The sequence below is a fragment of the Sciurus carolinensis genome, chromosome X (assembly GCF_902686445.1).
Source record: "Sciurus carolinensis chromosome X, mSciCar1.2, whole genome shotgun sequence".
Lineage (NCBI taxonomy): Eukaryota > Metazoa > Chordata > Mammalia > Rodentia > Sciuridae > Sciurus > Sciurus carolinensis.
The window spans coordinates 51,727,441-51,746,699 of record NC_062232.1 but is presented as its reverse complement, the minus strand read 5'-3'; the positions used below and the strand labels follow the sequence as shown (position 1 = coordinate 51,746,699).

The 19,259-nt window shown below is 37.5% G+C and overlaps 1 protein-coding gene across 3 annotated transcripts in view; it reads left to right on the top strand.

Annotated features, from left to right (window-relative positions):
- Ophn1 (oligophrenin 1) overlaps window positions 1–19,259 on the top strand; it is a 408,982-nt gene that overhangs the window by 166,087 nt on the left and 223,636 nt on the right. For all 3 annotated transcript variants that reach the window (XM_047536395.1, XM_047536396.1, XM_047536394.1), the window contains exon 5: window positions 5,246–5,317. In XM_047536395.1, coding sequence (XP_047392351.1) covers window positions 5,246–5,317 — 72 coding nt within the window. The remainder of the gene's footprint in view (window positions 1–5,245; window positions 5,318–19,259) is intronic.

Below are 19,259 nucleotides of genomic sequence, written 5' to 3'. Positions count from 1 at the left end.
AGCTAATCTACACTCTACTAAATGTTCTCCTTTCCCCAGAGAATTTGTGGATGGCTGCCCTTGTTGTTTTCAGAGGCATTCAACCCCACTTTCATTCAGATGCCACTAGAAAACTCAGCTGTACTACTCTTCAGCTCTCATTGTTTCTTGATTTCTTTTATTTACCCAATATCAAAGCTCTAAAATATTGAAGAAGGGTATTCATCTTTTGAGATGTTATTTTTCTCACCCTTCTTTCTGGTTCTTTACCACATGACTGATTGACTTGCTTCTGTTTTTAATTATGTTGCGCCCTGTTGTTCCCTACAATTTTCAATCATGTTTTGAGTGTTTGCTCCCCATTTCCCACTTAATTCCAACAATTTTGTGAAGGTTAACAAGAGCCTTTCACATCATGCTAGGAATTCATTGCTTGATTGTACCTCTCCCTTTTCCTGAGACCATGACTTGATGATCTGGGAGGTGTTTAACAGTTGTGCATCTTTTCTAAAATTAGATTTGAAAATATTGTTTGTAATAGCAGTTAAGGTTCTATGGCCCTAGAATGTGGCAATGGCCAGGCTGTCATTATTTCCATCAATAAATATAAAATGTGGCAGGAAATATGGAGGGAAGAAATGCAGAACATCTCAGTTGTGATGTTCTCCATGGCACTCTAGGGGAAGTTGTATTATCTCAGAGGTGGCCTTTTAGTGTCTAGATGGCAGATTTCCTGTATAATGAGGAAGTTTGTCTCAGTGCCTTTATGACTCTGGAGGGGGCCCTGTTTGGAATATGCAAGATCTGTCTTTAAGCCTTCCCCACCAAAAAAATAACCTAAAGAAGCCCATACTATTTTAATATTTTAAACGGCATAAGCTCAATGCTTACTTTTGGTAATTTTTAACAATCAAAGATTCCTGAGCAATTCTGCTGCACTAGACTGGATACCATCTCTAATCTTTTTTAATTGTTTTTTCTAGTTGTAGATGGAGATGGACACAATACCTTTATTTTATTTATTTATTTTTATGTGATGCTGAGGATTGAACACAGTATCTCACATGAGCTAGGCAAGCACTCCACCACTGAGCTACAATCCCAGCCCTACCATCTTTATTCTTTAAAGACCTTATCTCTTAGCGTTAGGATTAGGGTTAGGTTTAGGGTTAGGGTTAAGGAGGGTGGTAAGAATGCAGGAAGGAAGGACTGTATAGAGGTAAAAGAGGGGTGGGAGTGGTGGGGGGAATGGAAAAAATAACAGAATGAATCAAACAACATTACCCTATGTAAATTTATGATTAAACAAATGGTATGCCTTGACTCCATGTACAAACAGAGAAACAACATGTATCCCATTTGTTTATAATAAAAAAAATTAAATCAATGTATCAAACCCACTGTCCTGATTATTTTGAAAATCCTCAGAATATCCTTTAGGAAATTCTAAATCAAGTTTGTATTATATAGCCTCACACTTTTTCTTAATAAAAATATTAATGTTGTAAATATTTTATTAAAAAAAGACCTTATCTCAGGTAAATTTGGGCATATTTGATAGGAAAGTGATTAGATAAGCTAATGTGTTTAGGAAACATTTTTTTTTTCGTGGTGCTGGGGACTTCTCATGGTGGATGTTCTCCCCTGATAGCGCAGTTAAGAATTTTTCTCCTAGAGAGCTTGTAAAACGAATGCTGTGATCAGAATGTAGATTAAATACAAAATTTACTTAAAATTGTTTCTTTGAGTAGATGGTAGACTTCTAATGGATTTAAGGGTAAAATGGAATGAAAAAGGAAACAAGAGCCAAGCTTCAATATGACCTTTTTGTACTTCCCTAGTTGTACATTCTGTCAAAAGATTGCATAGTAACCAATGAGTGTTCAAGAGAAAAAGTTCATAGTGTCTATTTGTATTGTGGGAAGCTGTGAGTAGTATTACCAATGCAATTGATAAAAAACTATGGATTCCCATTTCAGTGAATCATCTACTACTTTCCTAGACTGAGCAGGGGCCAAACATGTCTAATGCAAGTTGCTTGCATACCTACTTATGCATGACAGTTCCCTTTGGAACTTAAAAAAAAAAACAAAAAACAAAAAAACAAACAGTAACTGTGCCATCTTGGGGACAGGGTGCCTGAACATGGAAAGGCACAGCTTGGCATTCATACAGAGGCTTGGTACATGCTATTCTTTTCACAAGCAGCATGCTCACTTTTTATTTAGAAGAAGAGTTTCTCAATTTTCCCAGATGGCCACTTTTTACATGATAATTTTGTGAAATTGGAAGTGTTTTTTTCTAATTATCTATTTCAGGATAGCAACTTATTCTGAAACCCAGTGACTTGAACTAAAACAGTTTAATGAGTTTGTGAGTCAGGGATTCAGACAGGGGTCAGTGGGGTGTGTTTTACCACATGGTTAGATTCATCTTGCACATGGGTATATATGGAGAATTGAAATGACTTTCTTCACATGTCTGGTACCTTGACAAGGATGGATGAATTTTACTGACACTAGACATTGGCTGAAATGTCTACTTTTAACCTATTCACCTTTTGGTCTCAGGGTAGTTCAACTTCTTACATATACTTTCAGGACTTCCAAAGTATTCCCAGAGAACTAGGTGAATACTGCTGGCCTTTTATGACCTAGCCTTAGAAGTCACCTAGAGTCACTTTCGCTTTTTACTCTTTTGGTTCAAAACAGTAACAAGTCAACTCATATACAAAGTGGAGGGGACTAAGACTTCATTATTCAGTAGGAAGTATGTCAAAGAATTTGTGGCAAAGACCAGGTGTAGTGGAAAAAGGCCAGGTTTGGTGGCATATGCCTATAATGCTAGTGGCTCAGGAGGCTGAGGCAGGAGGATAAAAAGTTCAAAGTCAGCCTCACCAACTTAGCAAGGCCCTAAGCAATTCAGTGAGACCCTGCCTCTAAATAAAATACAAAATAGAACTGGAGATATGGCTCAGTGGATAAGTGCCCCTGGGTTCAATCCCTGGTACCAAAAAAAATGTGACCATGTTTTTAAAGATTTCCAGATTTAAAGAAGAAAAAAATGATTTTCTATGACAATGATGACTTAATTTGTTATCATGTGGGTACAAAATTTTATAGTATATCATCCATAGTCCAGGGAACTGTAGAATATGTTGGGTAAGAGGTCTGGGCTGGTACTTTTAGTAGGAAGATTCTTGTTTTCAATTAAGGAGAGTCACTGATGGTTTTCTTTTTGATACCAGCACTGTGAGCATCTTTTAGACTAGATGAGAAATTAGTGTCATACTTTGTGAGAAAGAGGGACCTCTGCAGCAAAACCTTTACAGAGGAATTTTACAATTATGAATTTGTGGACTTTCCTGCCTTTGTCTAATGAACACACTCAGGGCTATAGGTAATGTCAAATTGGGAGGTAGATTATAGTATGATTAGGACCAAATGGAGCCTGAGAAACAGTTTCATAAATCCAGCAGATGAGAAGAGACATGATAAAAATGAGAAAGGGTCCATACGTACTTGCAGGTAAGAGGTTTGTATTTTTTACATGTCAGCAAGTGTAGGGAAGGGTTACATGATTTTATAAATCTAGTCTTGTGGCACACAAGGGTTTAGAGAGTCAACCATGGAAACATGGGTGATTAGGAAACAAAGAATTTCTTGCCTTAAGGCAAAAACTATTTGTTCTTGCCTCGTTTTATATTTGCTGGGTATTAATCAAGTTTCTGTCTCTGCAACAAAACACCTGAGAAAAACCACTGAGAGGAGAAGAGATTTATCTTGGTTCATGGTTTCAGATGGTTCAGGCCATGACTGACTGGCATCATTGTTTCTGGGTTTGCAGTAAGGCAGGACATGATAGCAGAAGGGTGAAAGGGTGAGAAAGAGTGGAATGTGACGGTGACAAAATAAAACCTTGAAACGTATGCCCCCACCCCACTAGTTCCTCCAATTAGACTCCACCTTCTAATGTTTCCACCACTTCCCAATAGCACCATAAGCTGTGATCCAAGCATTTAACACATGGCCTATGAGGGACATTTAAGATCTAAACTATAACACTGGTTGTTGCCAGTCCTAGAGGGTAGTTTTAGGAACTTAGGTAGATCAGGATATCAGGGATCACCAGCTTGTTCTCATGTAAAGATTAGCATTGCTTTGTTAGGGAGTTTCCTCTATTAGGTTAAGCTTGGATCATACTTAGACACGTAACAGGCCCAAAGTATCTGCAGCATATGGATAAAATATATACTTTCCCCTGACTTTCCATGCTTTTGGGTGATAGGTTGTAAATTTCTTCTTACTTTGAAATCTAGTCAAAACTAACTCTCTACTTTGTTTTCTATTTGTGTGTGTATGTGTGTGTGTTGGGGGTGATGGGTCTAAAACCCAGGGCTTCACACATGCAAATCACACACTAGTACTAAGCTACATCTTAACCCCTGTCTTCCATTTTTGTTATGAAAATACATCTTTTCTTACGCTTTATGTCTCATCCAACAAGGAAGACAGTCCCTTATTTCCCTTTTCTTATCAAAATTAATGCAATGGGTCCCAAAAGCCAGCCTTTGAGAAAACAATCCTCACTTGTTGCCTTGGGTGCAGTCACCCAAGAGGCTTCTAGAACAAAAGGGATTGTATATCTTTATTTGCTCACAAAACAAGTACTTTCTCTGGATTGGATGATTTAAAATCTTCAGAAACTATTAACACCAATATTTGTAAAATCCAACCAAGCCATTCCTATCAACTTCTGTATGTGTTTAGCTAGGTAATAGTATTCTCTGGTGCTATAACATATCCCAAGTTCTGAAGGAATGCTCTGGTTTTATGAAATACCAACTTAGGACTGGAAATGACTTATCCTAATGCTATTACTTCTAACTCATTTGCCTCCCATGAAATGGTTTGCACATGGTGTGATTGGCCTTTCCATTTATTCATCATTGTTTTTCTGTCTTTTCCATCTATACTTCAGGCTCCCTGTGTCTGCTGCTAGGCATGACTCTAGATATTTATTGATTAAAAACTCAGGTCAGATTACTATTAAAGTTACAGAGAAATGTCCCTAATGTTCTTCCTCCCAAAGCATTTGATTTTCAGAGAAAATGTGGAAAAAGAATAATAAAACTTAACAAATGAGCAAACCAGTTGATATTTTGTAGGATGATGTATTCACAAGAAAATGCCTTAGTAACAAAGAATCTTGTATCTGAAACTTGATAATCTAAAAATTGTTTTGTGCTTTTCTCTCTTTCTTCTAGGTACAAAATGCTAGTGATTTGCTGATCAAACCTCTGGAAAATTTCCGGAAGGAGCAAATAGGTTTCACAAAGGTACATTTTCTCTATATTTGTAAGATATTTTTATAGTGATAGAGTAGATGTTTGAGCGATCACTCTTCACTCTACAATGGTATGATGATAAATTTTATGGACAAAATATGGGGAGACAGGATGCCCAGGTAGCCAGTTAAACAGCAATGACCAGAAGAGATGAGCATTTTAATTGGTGAACTCAGTAAAGGAGATCTGCCCTCACCAATGTGAGTGGACATCATTCTAACCATTCAGGGCTTGAATAGAACAAAAAGGTAGAGGAAGTTTGAAACGACTCTGCCTGACTGCATGACTGGAGGTATTGATTTTCTTAAGACTCCATATCGAATATTCCAATACTGTATAATATATCTCCTGGGTTGGTCGATCAGTGTATCCTTCCTTCCTTCCTTCCTTCCTTCCTTCCTTCCTTCCTTCCTGTATGTATCATTTCTCTAATAAATAGATACCAAGAAATGAAGTGGTGCTGTATCAAATAGCCATTTATCACTTAATAATATGGATGCATTCTGAGAAATACATCATTAGGTAGCTTTGTCATTGTGAAATTGCCATAGAACATACTTACGCAGACCTAGATTGATACAGGTAAATCACTCAACGTTAGTACTTCATGCAATCAAGAGATAGAGTAAACACTAGATGTATGAGGTTGCTGACAACATAACAGTATACTCTTTTACAGTAAACATCTTTAATCAACAGGGGTATATTCCGAAGATAAAAAAGTATATTATAGTAAATACATAGTATAGTAAATACATACAGTAACATAGTTATTTATTATCATTATCAAGTACTATATAACATATATATTATCAAGTACTATAATTATATGTGTTATACTGTTAGTGCAGTAGACTTGTTTATTCCCATGGCACTACAAACAATAGTAATGCTTTGTGTTTTGATGCTATTATAGCTAAATAGCTAGTAGGTATGTGTTGGCCTTCCATTGCTGTAATAAATACTTGAGATAATCAACTTCAAAAAGGAAAGGTTTATTTTGGCTCGGAAATTTTGAAGGTTTCAGTTCATGGTTGGTTGTCTCCATTGATTTTTGTGCCTGTGGTGAGGAAGAATATCATGTCAAGCATGTGTAGTGGCAGCACAGCATGGCAGAGGAAGCTGCTCCTCTAATGGCAGCCAGAAAGACAAAAAGAGAGAAAAGACAAGCATCTCATAGGCCCCTTTAAGAGTACACCTCCAGTGACCTAAAACCTACTAGGCCCTACCTCTTACAGTTTTCTACCACCTTCCAATAGCACTAAGCTGAGCTCTGAGTCATTAACACAGGGACCCTTGGGGGAAATTTAAAATCCAAACTATAGCAAGTTGATAGGAATTTTTGAGTTCCATTATAATCTTTTCAGACCACTGTTGGATATGTTCATACTTTATTAACTGAAACATTATGTGGCACATGACTGTACCTAAAAAAATGTGAAAGCACTTTTGGAACTAGGTAATGGGTAGAGTTCAGAAGTGTTTTGAGGCACATACTGAAAATAAAACTGACATTACTGAAGGAATATTTTTTCTGTCCTGAGGCTCAAACCCAGGGCTTCTCAAATACCAAGTGATTCCTCTATCACTAAGCTACATCCCCAGTCCTGAAGGGACTTTTAAAAGCATGTGGTGAGGGTTCAGAAAGAAAAGAGGCTAGTCATAGAGAAACGTGTCATCTTAGAGAATACATGAATAATCATGCACAGGATGTGGGTAGAAACAAGTACATTAAGTTGATTCCAATGAGGTCTTAGATGGAAATGAGGGACATTAGATAATTGAGAAAAGGCAATTCTGGTTATAAAGTAGCAAAGACTTGACTAAATTTTATTTATGTTCTAGAGTTCTAAGAAAGGCAGGACTTGTGTGTAATGACATTGAATATTTAGCTGAGGATATTTCTAAGCAAAGTGTTGAAGAAGCAGCTGTATTCTTCTTTCCTGATTATAGTAAAATGCAAGAAGAGAGAAATTGAAGAAGGAAGTCTTAAGCAAAAGTGAATCAGAAATTTAAAATGTTGGAAAATTCTCAGCCTATTCATATTGCCAAGAATGAGAAAGCAGGTTCTGAAGAGAGCACAAAAGTTGTGACTGAATGACCATTTGATAAGATTGATTTAGGTATAAACCAATGACCTAATCAGTACTCTAAAGGAAAGCCTGCATGGAGATGGGATTACACTAACAGAATCACTGCCACCTGGGAGTAAAGGAAACAGATAACTGAATGAATGAAGTCTCTTAACATGAGCCCTTCTTCAAGAAAAGTGAAGGTATCCCATAGGTGATTCAGAAACCATCAGGAGTGCCACTCCCATCACAGGCCTTGGAGAAGATCTAGTTCCTTCTGGGTTACAAAGGGTAGTGTTGCTTTTCCAGTATTGAAAGCTGTGATACCTCTGCACAGTGACTCAAGGATGGGACCACTGCAGAAAGCAGTGTGGCAGACCCCTTGCCTCTGTTCACAGTGTCATGAGCAATGTCCCACGTAGCTAAAGGGGTGGAGCCTGCTTTCAGATGTGTAAAGGTGACATTGCCATCCTAGAGGGCCTGGACACCAGAGCATCAAGGCAAAGAGGATTATTCAATAACCTTGAGATTTCATGGAGTTTGTCTTGTTAGGTTTTGGTCTTGCTTGGAACCCATCACTCCTTCCTTCTTTTGTATTCCTCCCTTTCAGAATTGCAATTTATTCCCCATCCTATCTCTTCTTGGAAGCACATTATTTGTTTAGTATCACAGGTTCATACGTGGGGAGGAATTCTCCCTCAAAGTGAATGTACTTGAAGATCACCCATATCTGATTCAGATATTTAAATGAGATTTTGAACTGTGGATTTTTAGAAGTTAAAGAGATAAGACTTCAGAGCTTATCAGTATGGAATATTTTAATGTGAGAAGGAAATGAATTTTGGGGGCAGGAGGTAGAATATTTGCATTGAATATTTGTTTACCTGTTAATTCATATTTTGATATTCTATCCACCAATGTGGTTGTAACTAGGAGTTGGAGCCTTTGGGAAATGATGGGGTTGATGGTATAGCCCTCATGCATGATATTAGTGCCCTTAAAAGAAAAAGCATGAGAGAGATAATTTATCTCTAGACCACATGAGGATATAGTGAGACGATGGCCATCTGCAAACCAGGAAGAGGGTCCTCAACCATCATCATTCTTCCAATGTACTGAACTTGGATTCTCTTGCCTCCAAAACTGTGAGAAATAAATTGTTTGTTGTTTACCACCCAGTCTATGGTGTTCTATTATAGTAGCCCAAACTTGTCTGATTAAGACAAAGGGTGAAGGAGTTTGGTCTCTATAAGAAAAATAATTTTCAAAAAACATGAGAAGGCTGGGCATGGTGGTGCACGCCTGTAATCCCAGTGACTTAAGAGGCTGAGGCAGGAAGATTGCAAGTTCAAAGTCAGCCTCAGCAACTTAGTGAAGCCCCAAGCAAATCAGTGAGACCCTGTCTCTAAATAAAATACAAAATAGGGCTGGGGATGTGGCTCAGTGGTCAAACACCCCAAGTTCATTCCCTGGTACCAAAACAAAACAAACAAACAGAAAACCATGATAGAATCTGCAATTGGTCCCTGGCTATGTGGCCAGGTAGCTCTGTAACTGTGGATAAGTTCACTTCTCTTTTCAGAATTTCACTTGCTCCAGCTGGATAACAGGGAGCTTGATAATAATAGCTATCTTTTACCTACTATTTGTTTTGTGCCTAGCTCTGAACTAGGTGCTTTACCTTCATTCTCTAGTCACAACAACCCTATGAGCTTCTAGTTTTATTCCATATTTCACAGGTGCAGTAATTAATGTTTGTACAAGATAAGTAATACAACCAATGATACATAGTTTGTTACAGCAGCCTGGATTTAAATCTGAAGGTGTTCTTAGCTTCTGTTCCCATACTCTTTCATTTAGGCTATGTTGTCTAGTTTTGTGCTATTATTAAATCCAATAGCTATTAAAAATTAATAACTCAATACCTCAGTTTGCTCAGTACATTTCAGGTATTCAATTGTGGTATGTGGTGCTATTGTATTAGGCAGCTAGATATAGAACAGCATTGTAAAAAATTTTGTTACAAAATCCTCTGTCAGATAATCTCAGATTTATTTCAGCTTGGCTGTCCTTTGGGATTCTCTGAACCTTTGATGTCCCATAACAGGAAATGGGTAATTTTAATTTTTAATCTTTTTAGCTAGATGTAAGGTTCTGTTCCCACTGTGTATCTCATATTCTCCAAGTTAGGTAGTCTTTCCTACCAGGGCCGAATTATAGCATCTTCACTAAGCATCCAACCCTTTTGGGACTAAGAATATACCATCTAGTAGATATTATTTGGAATATCATGGCAATCAATTTGGATAAAAAATATGAAAGTATCAAGTCCTGAGAAGAAAAGACAAACTACTAGATGTACTCCTACTGCCTGATAGTGATGTTGAAGTGGGCATTGTTTGGAATGACTGGAATTCAAGCAAAGTGAGTTCTTTAGATAGCCCAGCAATGCTAGATTCCACTAGTTTTAATTGGAGTCTTATTAACAATCAATTGGAAAGACATAATTGAAGGTCAGAAGAATCTTGGAAAAAATGTGGTAACCAAATGTTAAAGAATATTTCAGTTGATATATAACACTGGATAAAGAGGATGAGGTAGGTAATATGATGTAAAAACCCACATAACTATATTTGTTTTAATTCCTGAATGAGATTAGCAAGAGGAAAATAAGGATATGATGCAGTGGTTAATCTTTTGTCTTCCAAGTGGAGGGAAATTAATTCTACTATTTATTTTGTGTGTCCAGTTCTCCTGGGCTGAGGATTTTACATGTGCTGTCTTCCTTAATTCTCACAGCCAACCTGTGAAGTAGGATTTTTAATATCTGTTTTTGCAATTAAAAAAGGCCAAATGCTCTCTCTGATACGTAGATTCTACCACAACAAGGCAGGGTGGGGAGGGGAAGAAAAGAAGTTCAATGGTTTAGGCAAAGGGGAATGGTGGAAAGGTAAGGGGGATGGGATTAGGAAAGACAGTGGAATGAATTGGACATAACTTTCCTGTCTACATACATGAATACATGACCACTGGAACTCCACATCATGTACAACCACAAGAATAGGATCCTTATTAGAGTAAGTTATACCCCTACTATGTATAATATGTCAAAATACACTATACTGTCATATATATCTAAAAAAGAACAAGTGAAACATGTAAAAATGAAGAGGAAATAAAAATATTCCTAAATAAACAAACCAAAACCAAAACAAAGCACGCACGCATGCGCGTGCACACACACACACACACACACACACACACACACACACACGGAAAAACCTGAAACTCAGAAAAGTTAAATACCTATCAGTCTATCAGTCTTCTTTTCTACTTCTTTACCAGTGAAGTCAATCTGTTCATCAACAGGGACAACTCAGAGTGAGTCATGTCTCCAATAGACTTTCTAGAATTATCTAAGTAGTGAAGTATCTCAGTAGTGAAGTTTGGATAGAAGAAAGAGCACTTAACTAAGTACCAACAGATACAGCTTCTGTTCAGCCTCTGTGTATTATCAAGTTATTGCCTTTTGGTTCAAAATTCACCCTCTACACATTCTCAGTGATAATGAACAGAATTCTTTGAAGCATTTCTGTTTTAAAAAGAGCATGTTGTTAAGCTTTCTCAGTAGAGGACTCTGGAGGAGCACTGCAGGAGGAAGGGGCTTTCCTGAAGTTTCCAGCAGCTGCATGGTAGCCCAGTGAAGTAGGAGTGAGGGCATTGGTGGAGCTCTGTCTCAGCTTCTCACCAAGAACATGTGGTGTCTCAGTGATGTTGATGTTTCTAATTGACCTGGCAATAACCTTCTACAGTTCTCTTTACATGAAAACAGGCTCTTCAAAGACCTTGTGCCCATTCTATCACCTGTGGTTTCCCTCTGTGGGCCCCACGTATGGCCTGTCTGCTGGCTGAAGTGTTAAAATGGAGTTGTTACTCCTTTATTACTCCCCCATATAGTCCCTTTGTTCCTAGAGGTACCCACTGAGCCAGGTTGTTCCTGGGAAGATCAGCTGAAACCAAGAGTGCTCCTATCCTCTTTGCATACCCACTCAACTGGTTGTTGGTTGTCTGCTTGCCACCTGTGCTGTGGAGAATTTCAATGTCCTTACTTAGTGACAGCAGACTACCAAACCAAACTGCAAACCTTCATCCTATCCAGTGAAGTAAATTATGCCATTTCAATGAAGTCTGAACCACCATCCAAATTGGCCTTCCTTGAATACTTTCCTCCCACGTAGAGTTTCCTTATATTTTATTTAGTTAATTCTTCCTAGCAAATCCTGTATTCTGATTGGTCATAGAATGATATATCCAGCACTGCTGCTAGCTGTCTTTGTGCCTTCACTGATAGTGGCAGGTGCTATGTTAGCCCTTACATATTCAGATGCATGTTCTCGTTGAAACCTCACAACTCTGGAAGGTAGATATTATTATTCCCCACTAACAGAAGAGGACACTAATTTCAGTGAGTGTAGTGTCTAAGGTCATTCAGCCAGAGGGTGGCAGATTTTGGATTTGAATTTAGAAAGGAAAAAAGGAAGGAGAAAAGGAAGGAACAAAATAACAGAATACTGGGAGTTAATAGGGAAGACATTCTGAATAAACTCATCCTGTTGTTCAACTAGGATTAACTTCTTCAGGTGGCACTGATGCTTTTACCACATGAAATAATAAATGTTTCTTAGGAAATATGTAGAAGGGTGATGGGACAAGCATGGAGGGGAACAACATTCTTCTCTGGTGTGCTCTATAAGGACATATTTCAGTTGTTGATCAGGAATGATTTTGTTGGCTAATTCAAGTCACTCTGTTTACAGGATCCATTTGTAGGTTAGTGAACTCTGTTGTCAGTTCAACTTGAGTGGCTGGGTCCCAGTGGATCTGCATTCTGAGAAACCAGAAATTCAGAAGTCTATTTTGTAACTGAGTCATTTCATAAGGACAACAGTTCCCACGAGCTATGAGCCATCCTGTGATGCTTGAGTACCAGCTTCTGTTATACAATAACATCTAAATAGCTGTCAGATGGTTGGCTTCCCAAGCATGGAGTCATGCCACAGATGAGCTCACAGGTATCATCTCAACCAGAGGTTTTTATGTTTAGGCAGAAACTGTTTGGGTGGGGCTCCTGACTCTTACTTCAGCCAAAGCACTTTCCCTTGGATCTATTTTATATAGTGGGTTTTTGGGATAGCAGTTCCTATAAAATAGAACTTTATTGATTAAAAAATATTTGTGAGCCACCTCTTTGTGCTGAAATCTGATATTTTTTCTAATTAAAATATGATGTATCTTTCAACCTATTTATGGCAGTTTGAATATTTATGCAATGAAATTGGCATTTTTAAAAATTTTAATGTGTTACCCACAATTTTTTCAGATTAGTTCCATTAATTTAAAATATCCTAAATTTTTAGAGAAAGTGTTTAGGGGATAAAAAGGTGAGGCTGAAGATAGGCTGGTGGATACGTTCTTTAGCTTACTCCTTTCTGCCTAAGGACTCTGCTGAGAATGCATCATTAAAATCTCTGTTCCTACTGCTGTCATGTCTAAATCAGAGTCCCCTAAAGAATCTGAACAGCTGCAGAAGTTATTCATTGGATGGCTGAGCTTTGAAACAATTGATGAGAGTCGGAGAAGCCATTTTGAGCAATAGGGAACACTCACAGACTGTGTGGTAACGAGAGATCCAAACACCATGTGCTCCAGGGGCTTTGGGGTTGTCACTTATGCCACTGTGGAGGAAGTGGATGCAGCCATGAATGCAAGACAACACAAGGTAGATAGAAGCGTTGTGGAACCAAAGAGAGCTGTCTCAAGAGAAGATTCTCAAAGACCAGGGGCCCACTTAACTGAAAAAGATCTTTGGTGGTGGCATTAAAGAAGACACTGAAGAACATCACCTGTGAGATTATTTTGAATGGTACGGGAAAATTGAAGTTATTGAAATCATGACTGACAAAGGCAGTGGAAAAAGAGGGGCTTTGCTTTTGTAACTTTCGACAACCATGACTCTGTGTATAAGACTGTCATTCAGTAATTCCTTGCTGTGAATGGCCAAAGCTGTGAAGTGAGGAAAGCCCTGTCAAAGCAAGAGGTGGCTAGTGCTTCATCTAGTCAAAGAGGTCCAAGTGGTTCTGGAAACTTTGGTGGTGGTCATGGAGGTGGTTTTGGTGGAAATGATAATTTTGGTGGTGGAGGAAACTTCATTGGTCATGGTGGCTTTTTTTTGGTGGTAGCCATGGTGGTGGTGATGGACATGGTGGCAGCAGGGATGGCTAAAATGGATTTGGTATTGACGGAAGCAATTTTGGAGGTGGTGGGAGCTACAATGATTTTGGCAATTGCAACGATCAGTTATCAAATTTTGGACCCATGAATGGTGGAAACTTTGGAGGCAGAAGCTGTGAATCTTACGGTGGTGGAGGCCAGTACTTTGCCAAACCATGAAAGCAAGGTGGCTATGGCTGTTCCAGCAGCAGCAGTAGCTATGGCAGTGGCAGAAGGTTTTCATACTGCCAGGAAACAGCTTAGCAGGAGAGAAGAGTCAGAGAAGTGACAGGGAAGCTACAGGTTACAACAGATTTGGGAACTCAGTCAAGCACAGTGGTGGCAGGGCCTAGCTGCTATAAAGAAGACATGGTTTAGACAGTACTCCTGTGTATGGGCAAAAAACTGAAGGACGGTATTTGTGACTAATTGTATAACAGTTTTTTTTAGTTTCTGTTATATGGAAAGTATAAAGCATTCCAACAAAGGTTTGTAATGTAGACTTATTTTTGCACCCTTGCTGTTGATTGCTAAATGTAATAGTCTGATCATGATGCTGAATAAATGTCTTTAAAAAAAAAGAAAAAGGAAAATAGTGTTTAGTCTTTCCATTCCAAAAATTAAAATTATGCAACATACATACACATATGCATATGATTAAAAATAAAATAATACTCTTGTATCAATAAAGAAAATCAACAGTCTTCAACTCCCCACTATCCAGAAGCATACACTTTTAATCAGTTTTATTTATTCTTCTGTTAGCAACTTTCATAGTTTAAAAATATTTTATTTACCTATGCATATATGTGTATTTCATTTAAGGGATTAAATCAGGGGTGCTATACTATGGAACCCTTTTTATCTTAAGGCAGGATCTCTCTTAAGTTGCTGAGGCTGGCCTTGAACTTGTGATCCTTCTGTCTTATCCTCCCAAGATGTTGGGATTACAGGTGTGCACCACTGCACCTGGCACCATATTATATTTAACTTTAGAAATTATTTCTTCATGCTGTGAATATAGATTATTACCCCTACTTTCCTCTTAGTTTCTCTCCTCTTTCAATATTTGTTGATTACAATATAAATTTGCTTTTTCTATTGATTATCTGTTATTTAAATAATATGCTTAAACATTTATTTTTTACTGTCAACTTTTGACTGTAGCTTGAAAGACTAATCTATTAGCACCTTTATGTTTCTTTGCCTAATTTTCACTATTAGACCTAGTAACTTTTGATTCCAGTGTGGAACCTTAATGAAATCTCCTTGGTGGAGAATCCTTTGAAGATTCCCAATGTATGGAAAAAATTTTAAGTATTTTTTTGTAGATAGACACAATACCTTTATTTTAATTTTATGTGATGCTGAGGATCAAACCCAGTGCCTCACATGTGCTATTCAAGTGCTCTACCACTGAGCTATAACTCCAGGCCCCTATGGAAAATTTTGAGTCCACCCCCATGTGTACATTTTAGCTATTACTTGATTAGCAGAATCCTTTCTACCACTGTCTCCTTTCCCACTACCATGCAACTTCCCCCACCCCACCAGTCAAGAACAATGAGGACAAACAAGGCTTAGTCTAGCTCTCTTCATAATGAGTCTTTCATCCTGCAGTGCGGAATGGTGGACTGTCCACTAGGGATGGCAGAATAAAGACTCAGTCATCCCCTCTAGACACATGACAGGGAGAGTATTTGTACCCTTTGATTCATATTTTTTGAGTCTTGTCAGAGTTGCCTACAGTATGATGTTTTCAGTTCTTTTTCAAGGATGCCCTTGCCAGAGAGGAACAACCACTGAATTGGGCCTTTGTATGGTTTCTGGTGGGACCAGGGCCAAACTGTCTGACTCAGACATCTGGGTCTGCATTTAACCCACTTCTTGGAGAGTTAGAGCTGATGTGGAAGCTATGCTATAGAGTGTTCTTACCCAACAGATGGGAGGCAAGAGGGCATTGACAGAAGGACACAGGCTTGTCAGTCTTGTTTGTTTCTTTTCCACAAACAGAGATCATAGAAAGAACTTTTAAAAAGGACCTGCTCTGGAGGTACATGAGGGTGAAAAAATTATAAAAGGTCGAGCGAGGCACAAACCTGGTAGTCAGGAGAGATGATGCCAAAGGTGTTTGTCTTGGGAGAGACATGCCCTGGGAGAGAGGAGAAGGAAGCAGCAGCAAATTACCCCGTTGACACTGTCAAAGAATTTGAATTTCAGATTTTCCCATGTTTGGGTATCTGTGGTTATTTCACTGCTTTCGGAGGGAAAGACGAGTAGTCAAAGTGCCTGAGACCAAGCTCTGTCACAGTAATCTTTAAATGATTTTCAAGTCAGCAGAAAAGACTTTACAAACTTTATAATAATAATTGCTGTGTATTAGTACTTGCTGTATACTATCTTAGTTAAGCAATATTGTACAAATCCTAAAAATGAGGAAGTCGAGACCCATAATGACCAAATAACTTGTTCAAAGACACATAGTTATAGCTATTAACAGAATAAAGCTTGAAGCAGAAGTTTTAAATTTACTTTAAATTTGTTTTTAAATTTTATTTATTTTTTTACTCCTGAGACTGTTCTTTCAAATGTACTGCATTCTGTACTGCTGTGGGAGGTTGTAAAAAGGATTAAAAATAATTATCAACAATTAAATGGATAGATGAATTGTGGTGAATTTTCATTACTTTATAACAATGAGAAAAATGGACTAGAAGTTGTTTTATGCCATTACATGGATGAATCTGATAATATCTGGTTGTGGAAAAAAACCGTCACAAATGCTTACCTGCTACATGACTCCATTTCTATAAAGTTCAAAAATAGACAAAACTAAGTGATGGTGTTAGAAGGCAGGAAAGTTGTTACCCCAGAATGGGGGTGCTATGGAAAAAACTGGGACCCAAGTGCGCCTCTAAGAGTGCTGGTAATAGTTTGTGTTTTGATCTGGGAGCTGACCTAATGGGTGTTTTTAGATTATAAAAATTCATCAAGATTTGTGTGGAGTATTTTTCATAGCATGTGATTTTTTAAAAATTAAAAGAATATTTAAAAACATTAACATCTCCTTGAAGCATGTCTTCCACCACAAATCTAGTGTGCACGTATATACAAAGAAGCAGTGGCTGAGGAAAACTTTGTGGGTTTATCTTCCTGTATGGGCCTTCCTCCCATTATGACTTCCCTCCTTTTCACCTCATGTGTGAATTTCGCTGAGCAATACATATTGCTTTACATAGAATGGTGGTTAAGACTGTGGGTTCTGGAGCAAGACTACCTGTGTTTGTATCTTGACTCTTCATCTTACTAGTTGTTGGGTTTTAGGTATGTCACCTAACTTCTCTATGCCTCAATTTCTTTTTCTATAATATGGGATACATTGTACTCTATATTGAGTGTCCCTAAACCAAGAAACAGAAATCTCAAATACTTAAAAATTAAAAAAAAATTGAGCACTTGCATAATTCCACAAATGGAAATTTCCACACCTGACCTTATTGACTAGGTTACAGTCATAATGCAGACATATGATAAATATCATATAAAATTAACTTCAGTATATGTGTATAAGGTGTATATGTAATAAATCAATTTTATGCTTAGACTTGAGTTCCATACCCAAGATATCTCATCATTTATATTCAAATATTCCAAAATTGAAAATAATCAGAAATCCAAAATACTTCTGATCCCAAGAATTTCAGATAAAGGATTCTCAACATGTAAAAACCTTATAGTGTTGTGAAGATTTTTAAAAAATGTTAATATGCCTAAATGCTTAAAACTGTATCTCACACAGCATTATATAAGTATTTGTTGTTATTGCTTTTCATATTTATAAAGAGTACTGATTCTGCATATATTGTTTTTCATTTTGCCTTTCTTCACTCTTATGAGATTCATTCTTGTTCATATAGTTGTTATTTCATTTTTACTATTGCATAGTATTCCACCATGAGAGTGTACATGCTACATTAAATAAGTAAGATTCAGAAAATCAAGGATCCAATCTTTTCTGTCATATGAAGAATCTAGAGAGAAAAAGGAATAAACAGGGATCTCACAAAAATAAAAAGAATAGTACAGTACAGAAAGGAGATCAAGGGGGACAGAAGAGGAGAGGCAAAGGGGAAGTACTAGGGAATGAAGTAGACCTTGATTTAACCTTGATTCTTTTGATTGATGAGTTGGTTGCTTCCAATTTTTATGATAGCACAAATGTCCTTGTCTTCTTGTGTATGTTTATGTTTGAAATTTTATCAGGGTATATCCCTAGAAAAGGAATTTCTGTGTTATAGGATCTATGCATCTTTATTAGAGTTATTGCCAAATTGATCACTAAATTGGTTGAACCAACTTATATCATCACTTATCATCAGCAGTTTAAAAGAATTATTTTTGTGCTTCACATCCCAGGATAATATATGCTAGTTCAGAAGGACACAAGATAATTTGGTTCATCAAATATTTACTGGATCTCTGTAGATGTAAGAAAACAGGCACTCATGGATGACTGATGTGATCACATTGTTGATCAGATCCTTTTCAGGGTAATTTTCCCCTGAAAATAGAAAAATTGACCAGATTTAACCTGAAGAATGAAAAGTTAAAAGGAAATACCATCATGATTGTCAATGATAAAGAACGAATTGTGATCTAGGGACGATCACATCTGTTTTCCATTTTCTTTGACGTCCTTCAGTAAAGCAGAAACAAATTGCATCATAGAACAGAGACACCAAATTTTTTTCTTCTCGTCTGCAATCAAAGTGAGACTTTTATCCTTCCCTTCTTCCTACCCAGTGCCCTTTCCACTAGAACTGTTTGAATGCAGTTTTGTAATTATAAGGGTGATGTTACTCAAATCAGCTGGGCCTATGTGAGCTTGTAACTATCTCTAATATCAGCTGGCTTCAAAGTCACCTCTGAAGTGCTAGGAGAGCTGGGAAATCAAGAGCACAACCCGTTGAATTGGATCATGATTTTAGGATTCCCTGTTCGAGGTAATGTTAAAAAGTTCTATATGTGAGTTGGCTACTACAGCAACTTCTATCAATGTGTGGCTACTGCACACTTAAAAAGTTTCCAGTGTGACTGAGGAACTAAATTTGAAATTTTATTTAACTTTAATAAAGTTCAATTATTGCCTGTGACTACTGCCTCTTGTCTAGGTCTAAATAAATACTTAAAAATATTTTGTAGGTAAAGCAATGTAGGGGAACTCACATTTATTCAGTGCCTACTTTGCATCAGGACCTGAACTGTCAATGCCTATACAATGCCTGTGAAAAAGATAGTATATTTTACAGATGAGTAAACCAGGGATCAGAGAGGAGAAGAACTAACCAAAAGTCACATAGGCTGCAAAACACACAAACCAGGATTTAAACCCAGGACTGTCTCATTTGCTTTCCTTTCTTTTCTTTTCTTTTGGATATTGCAGATAATACCAATGAGTATTTACTATTGAGTCCCATCCCCAACCCTTTTATTTATTTATTTTTTTTTTATTTTGAGATCAGGTGTCACTAAATTGCTTAGGCCTTGCTAAGTTTCCGAGACTGGGCTTGAACTTGTGATCCTCCTTCAGC